Source organism: Lynx canadensis, chromosome C2 (genome assembly GCF_007474595.2).
Source record: "Lynx canadensis isolate LIC74 chromosome C2, mLynCan4.pri.v2, whole genome shotgun sequence".
NCBI classification, from domain to species: Eukaryota; Metazoa; Chordata; class Mammalia; order Carnivora; family Felidae; genus Lynx; species Lynx canadensis.
In genome coordinates, this window is record NC_044311.2 from 78756937 (window position 1) to 78764205 (window position 7269).

General features: G+C 47.6%; 1 protein-coding gene across 1 annotated transcript; it reads left to right on the forward strand.

Annotated features, from left to right (window-relative positions):
• Positions 1 to 2046: 2046 nt before the first annotated feature.
• Positions 2047 to 5261, forward strand: RTP4 (receptor transporter protein 4). Its single transcript, XM_030330022.2, has 2 exons — positions 2047 to 2335; positions 3264 to 5261. The coding sequence occupies exons 1-2, from the start codon at positions 2154 to 2156 to the stop codon at positions 4276 to 4278; spliced, it is 1197 nt and encodes a 398-aa protein (XP_030185882.1). The 5' UTR covers positions 2047 to 2153; the 3' UTR covers positions 4279 to 5261.
• Positions 5262 to 7269: the final 2008 nt, after the last annotated feature.

Here is a 7269-nt window from a genome sequence, read left to right on the forward strand (position 1 = left end):
CAAACGCTTCTGTCTGCTTGCTAAGCGCTGGTAACTATTTTTCACCTCATTCAATCCTCAGTACAGCCCTGTGAGGTAGGTGGTATTATTATCCCCATCTTTTAGATGCAGAAACCAAGGTACAGGGAAGTGAAGGCACTTCCCCGGGGCCTCCAAGGGAGAGAGTGGTGGAACGAGTACCGAAACCCGGGTGGGCTGGCTCTGGTCTGTGCTCTGAGTTGAAGGGACAAGTGGAGAAAAGTGACACAGGAACGGTGAAGGTATATATCTGTCTTTCCTGATAGCCTGAGAATGAGGACGAGGAGATGACGGTACATAATAGATGTGTTATTTGTTCTTTTAAAGACAATTGTCTAATTCTGCCTTCCCTGTTCTACGTAGTGGTGAACAGCCATAATCATGCAGCATAGGGGCAGTGGTGTGGAGAACCAACTCCTCCCCTTACGTTCCTCTATGACAATATGATTTCAACACCTTTCCTCCCCTCTAGGCTGATCTTTGGCTGAGAAGCAGTCCTCACTGGACCAACAGTCCTTCCTAGGATATGTCCAGGAGTCCCAGCCCAGAGAGGGCAACCTTCAGAAGAGCAGATTGAAGACCCCCATTTGGATTTCCCCAAATTGCTCCTTCTGCCTTCTGCCTATTCTTCTACCATTAGAAAACCATTCCTTCCTCTTTTTTTAAAAATTTTTTTAAAATTTTATTTTATTAGAGAGAGAGAGAATCCCAAGCAGTCTCCATGCTCAGTGCAGAGACTGATGTGGGGCTCAAACCCACGACCCTGGGATCATGACCTGAGCCGAAATCAAGAGTCGGATACTCAACTGACTGAGCCACCCAGGTGCCCCTCAACCCCTCCTTTAGACAAGCCCACACTTTCCTGGGATTCAGTGTGGCCTCAGAGAAATGTAAGTCTTCCACTCTGCCACACATTCAACAAGTGATCCTGGGGTCCAGGGGGTAAAGATATGCCTGGTGTCACCCACAAGCAGGGACCCCAATTCTAGTACTCATTTCTCCTTATTCTGAATCCCCAAAGCAGGAGATATGGACTTAGCTTAGGGGTCATCCAGCCTCATTATTCCCCAGATTATTCCTTCAAAATTTTCTGTTATCTGTTCTGCATATACCTATAGAGTTTCTGGGAGTCGAAGAGATGCTTAAAATCGAAGTAAAATTATTGTTACATCAGGGACTACATTTCTAGTTTCTTGTTTCTCTCCTTTGATCAAACCAAATCCTTCCAGCCCCTTCTACCCCCAAGCTCGAGTAACTACAGAAATAAAGTATCAAGTGGATGACTGCCATAAAGAGAAAAAGTTGATGCTTAAGGGCTTTCCAGGATTTTTTTTTTAAGTTTATTTATTTATTTTGAGAGAGGGAGTGAGGGTGAGAGCAAGGGGGAGGGGCAAAGGGAGAGAGGTAGACCGAGAATCCCAAGGAAGCTCCGTGCTGTCAGCACAGAGGCTGACAGGGTGCTCGAGCCCATGAACTGTGCTATCATGACCTGAGCTGACATCAAGAGTTGGTTCCCTAACTGACTGAGTCATCCAGGTGCCCCTAGGCTGGGAGGGAAGAAGGGGAACATGTTAAAATCTAGAAAGCCAGAGAAGGCTTAGACTGATCCCATTTGGGACACAGTAACCCTAGTGGGGCTTCCAAGGACATGAGGTCCTGCTTGTCTTATCTCTCCCATTTGAGTTTGAGCTCCAGAGTTACTGGGTGCATGAGACCAACATTGACCACACGCTCCCACACTACCTTCCCATGTCTGCGTGAGAATGTGAGCATCTGCGGGGGTAGAAGCTGCTTTCTTAGTCAGTGGTATTTATCCCAGAGCCGAGCAAAGTGCTTGGCCTCGTGTAAAAATAAGAGAAAATTAAAATACTTAGGTAACTTACAAATGCCCCCAGAATCTAGAACAGAGCTCTGTATTCAGATATCTCTTAGAGAGTTCTGTTCACAAACTAGCAAAACTCTGCTGCCCTCTGTCTTCTGAACAAAGACCTGTTCTGTGTACTCAGTCTAAAACGAAACCTAAGAAAATAGCTGACGTGTGTTCCTGACAGAGAAACTGAAACTGATGTTTGTTTTTTTTTTTTTCTCTTTCCCCTCTTGCAAGTTGCCAAATAAAACTGAGTTACTCACCAGGCATGGCTCCCCAGCCTCAGGAGAAGAAAACGGTTTTAGATGTTGGGACATGGGAGCAGATATTTCAAGAACTGATGCAGCAGGAGAAACCCCGGGCCAGATGGACCCTGAAGTTGGATAAGAATCTCGATCCAAACTGCCTTGCAGAAGGGTGGAAGCAATACGAGCTGAAAGGATTCGGCAGGTGAGTGAGAGTTTGCCTTTCAGTGGGCATTCTTGGACGAAGAGGCCAGCTTAGCCTCAGCAGCATCCTTGGGTTCCTTCCAGAGCATGTTAAAGGAACAAGGGTCACCAGGATCTCCCTTTGCACAGTGTTCTTTAGTATGTAAATGCCTCCATTTTGTTTACCGCAGGAAGTTTCTTCTTTTACTAGGCTTCCTCCCTTAACCTGAGTGGAAACCACAAATGGGATGCTAGGGTTCCCCGGGTGGCTCAGTTAAGCATCCAACTTTGGCTTAGGTCATGATCTCATGGTTTGTGAGTTTGAGCCCCTTGTCAGGCTCTGGAGCCTGGAGTCTGCTTCGGATTCTGTGTCTCCCTCTCTCTCTGCCCCTCCCGCACTTGCGCTCTGTTTCTCTCTTTCCATCTCTCTCAAAAAACGAATAAATATTACAAAAAATTTTTTAAATCTCACTGGCAGGGGGCAGAAGGACCCCTCCCCGTGAGACACCCAGAGATATTTTACTAGCAAAGAGGCAAACGTGGGGCCACATAGGATAGAAGCTATGGTGGCTCACAGGAAAAAGCTTTGTTAAAAACACAATCCCTTTCATCCTTTTTTTTTTTTTAATGTTTATTCATTCATTCTGAGAGAGAGAGAGAGAGAGAGAGAGAGAGAACCCCAAGCAGGCCCTGAGTTGTTAGCGCGGAGCCTGACGGGGGCTTGAACCCACAAACTGTGGGATCATGACCTGAGCCAAAATCAAGAGTTGGACACTTAACTGGCTAAGCCGTCCTGGCGCCCACCCCTCTCATTCTTATTTGGCAATGTGTCAATATCATATGGACTTTTTCAAACTGGAAGAGATCTCAGAGACTGAGGCCAGGCAGGCCAACCTGCTTCGGGTCAGCAATCACCTGAAGGCACACGGCCTTGTTCCTTTTATCTGCAGGTTCCAGTGTTCCTCATGCCAGCGGAGTTGGGCTTCTGCTCAAGTGCATATCCTATGTCACATGCACCTGGAGTCCCACAAATCCCAGGGTCAGGTGATTATGCGCCTCTTTGCTCAGAGGTGCAAGAAGTGTTCCTGGTCTCGATTTGAGAACCCTGAGTTCTCCCCAGAGAGTACCATGAGGATTCTGAAAAACGTGGTGCTGCGTATTCTGAAGAAATTCTATGACTTTAAGAAGGTTTCAGAGCTACCGATCATTCGGGAGGTGCCTTTGGATGGGTCCCATGACACGAACAATTGCGAAGGTTGCTCTCTGGGCTTCTGCTTACTGAGATTGCGAAACAACATGACGGAGCCATCAGTATCCCCATTCTCTCCCACTGGTTCCTCATCTCCCACTGGTGATGTGTTCAGCCAAAGCCAATGGAATGGGTATTATTATGTCTATAAGGCATCAGGGCCCAGCCACACCACTGCTGAGCCCAAAGGGGAGACCAGCAGGCAGCCCATCCCAAGGACTGACAGGCAGGCTGCACAGGGAAATTTACAATCCACACTGGGGACAGCACCACAGGCCCCCTGCAGGACATACTCTGAGGTTGTCAGGAGGGTAGGACAACAGTCCACACAGCAAGCATGCTCACAAGCCACACAAGGGGCAGGTGTGCAGGCCACACGGGGGACAGACCCAAAGACCACGTTGAGGGCAATCCCAAAGGCTACATCAGGGTCAGACACTCAGACTACAGGGAGAACAGTCCCCTCTAGGTCAAACCTACAGCTCACGTGGACAGACTCCGTGGCTACACACGGGTTTTCGGCCTCCAGTGGAACTCAAGCTGCCTGGAGAAGTTCACCCAGAAATGTTCCAAACAGCTATCCCATATACGCTCCGTTAGTGCAACAAGATTACTTCGTTGATGAGGAGAGATTGAACCTCTTCTACTTTCTCTGCGGTATTTGTATCATTGTCGTTTTCATAGCCAAATGGTTAGAAGAAGGAAGATGGCGATAAGCTTGTCTTCTTTTGTCTCAGTTCCACGGTAATCAATGAACTGGTTGCCATTTTAGTACGACACAGAACATGCTTTCAGACCGTGCAGGGTCAAGTTTGTAAGAATAAACACTAGTTTCCTAGATCTCCCTAGCAGATAGTCTAAAACATAACCTAGCAGATAATGGACCCAATAATAAATATTTGATGACTCACTAAAGCTCTTCATTCATTCATCCACTCATTCATTTATCGGTATCTATAGATATCGATAGACGCCACATCTTGACAAGAACTGAGGATCATGAGTGTTATCAGAAAGTTATTGTGGTAGGCAGAATAATGACCCCCCAAACTTATCCGTGTCCTAGTTCCCAGAACGTGTGCATATGCCACAGGCAAAATGGACTTTGCAGGTGTGATTACTTTAAGGATCTTGAGGGGCGCCTGGGTGGCTCAGCCGGTTGAGCGTCCGACTTCGGCTCAGGTCATGATCTCACAGCTCGTGAGTTCCAGCCCCGTGTCGGGCTCTGTGCTGACAGCTCGGAGCCCGGAGCCTGCTTCGGATTCTGTGTCTCCCTCTCTCTCTGCCCCTAACCCCCTCGCATTCTGTCTCTGTCTCTCTGAAACATAAATAAACATTAGAAAAAAAAATTTTTTTTAAAGATCTTGAGATGAGGCGCTTATCCTGCATTATCTGCATGGGCCCAACGTAATCACAATGGTCCTTACAGAAGGGAGGCAAGAATGTCAAAGTGAGAAAAAAAGAGATTTAACAATGGCAGGAGAGCTTGCAGTGATGGGCTTTGAAGATGGAGGAAGTAGCCATGAGCCAAGGAACGCAGGCAGCTCTAGAAGCTCATAAAGACAAAGGAACAGATGTTCCCCCAGAGCTTCCAGAGGGAACCAGCTCTGCAGACGCACGACTTCAGCCCGGTGAGACTGATTTTAGACTTTGGACCTCCAGAAGTCTATGATAATAAATTTGCGTTGCTTTAAGTCACTACATTTGTGGTCATTTGTTATAGCTGTAATAGGAAAGTAATACAGCTATCAAGATCACTCCAAGGATCAGGCAATTATGTTTTAGGTATGCTTCCGCTGAAACAATAAAAAGAGCATTTTGTAGATTAGAAATATCCAATAGGCCGATCCCCTCTTGTTCTTCTTCTTCCCCTACTTAAATCTATCCAAATGCCCCCATCCAGAAGAGACTCCCTTTGATCTGGTGACCCCTGGAGCTATCCTGTTCTCTCCCTTCTTCCAGCACTGGATGAGGAAGCATGGAAGAGCTTGCCAATCCTGAAACCCGGGCCTCAGTTTCCCCATCTATAAAACAGGCTAATGTCTTCCAGTGAAACATGGTAGATTGAACACGTGCATTTCCCTCTGAGCTTTCTTGAAATCTTACCGAGTGACGGCGAAAGGGGGCGGTGGGCGGGGGGTAAGGCATCAGCACACAAGGGTAAAGAGAATGGGTAGAAGCCAGCAAACCGAGGGACCAGTGATAGGTCACTGACTTGGCAGAGTAGGGAGATCCGGAATAGAAATCAGGTGAGGGAAAACTGAGGCACAAAGCAATTCATGCGGCACAATTTCAGAAAAGTTCAAAACCGGAGGCTACAGCCACGCTGAAGGAACCTGCTGGGGACGTGGAAGCAGGGGGATTGGCCGAAGGCGTTTACAGCACGTTTCTTTCCTCCAGCCCTCTGCAGCCCAGTCACCACTCTTAACTGACTCCAGGTTTATTCTCTGAAGACATTGACTTAGAGGGACTCTGGACTCAGGGACTTGGGTGATGTTATGGGACAGAGTGCCACCCAGCAATCAGAAAGGTAGTCAACGTCTATACACTGACTATGGGAGTCCCTTACCCACTCCCAAACCTAGGAACCATGCCAGGCTTATATCCTACGCACCCGCCCCTCAAATACACAGGAGAGTGGATGGGTCCTCTTTGGGAAAACCTATCAGCTCAAGAGAAAAAACAATACATATCTATGAAAAAGGGTGGTGGTGGGGGGGCTGTGGTGATGAGTTTCATCTAGCGGAATGACTAGCCAAAGTAGCTCCAGAGTAAATCCACCAGATGCAAGAGCCCTGCAGAGGGTCGGACACCTCATGTGGACAGATTGCCGAGGGCTTATCAAATATTTGATATGTGTGAAGGGAAATACCAACTGTGAAGGCGAAGAAGAAAATAAAATTTTAAAAAAACGTGAGGAGTCAGAGAAAACAGATAATTTCAAGATAAGAAAACAAACCAAAACCTATTTCAAAATGATTATTTATGCCTCAGAGGGACAAGAGAGGGTATCATCTTTGCGAAACATGAATTAGACCGATTCTCTGCAGCACTCTCAGGTGAGGCAGTTATCTCTGGCTGGGGGTGAGTCTTTGGGGGGAATCTCAGCTACAAGTCTTATGCAGGCAATGCTCCTGAAAGCTGGAGGAATAAACACCCTGGTCCTGAAGGCCGGGCTCTGGCCAGGGGACCACAGCCTCCACGACAGGCAATATTTTGCACCACTCCAATCCACTTGCTTGGTCTAAAATGCTCCCTGAATCCTCCAGGATAAGAGGAAAGATAGCGAGCAAACTAAGCCCCATCACTGCATCTGTCTTGGGATGGCAACTATCTCCCTTTACTACTCATTCTCCATTCCCCTTACCTGGGCACCTCTGCCATTCAGGTGGCTTACCTGCTCAGCCTTTCCAGACCTTCATCTTGGCGCTGTGGACCCTTCCTCACAAGGCCTTTCTCAGTTGTGGTTTCTGCATTTGTCCATCCACTGTCAAAAGTACCAAGTACCAAAAGAGGAAAGTACCAAGAGAGGCGCCAGTGGATCACTTGGGTGCCAAATATATTCTTCCTGGGCACCCCCCTCCCCGCGTCCTATTTCCCTCTGATGATCAGGAGAGTGACGCTTTTGTGCCTGCTGTTCTCTCGGCAAAAAAGTCTTTGAGACGACCAGCCTTCGCTGGTCATGCAGTTCTTGCCGCAGTCCCTAG

What these genes read in the sequence shown, in the direction of transcription:
- RTP4 (XM_030330022.2), top strand. Translation starts at nt 2,154, where the DNA reads ATGGCTCCCCAGCCTCAGGAGAAGAAAACGGTTTTAGATGTTGGGACA. An exon ending in GAGCTGAAAGGATTCGGCAG is followed by an intron (nt 2,336 to 3,263) that starts GTGAGTGAGAGT and finishes TTTTATCTGCAG; the next exon opens with GTTCCAGTGTTCCTCATGCC.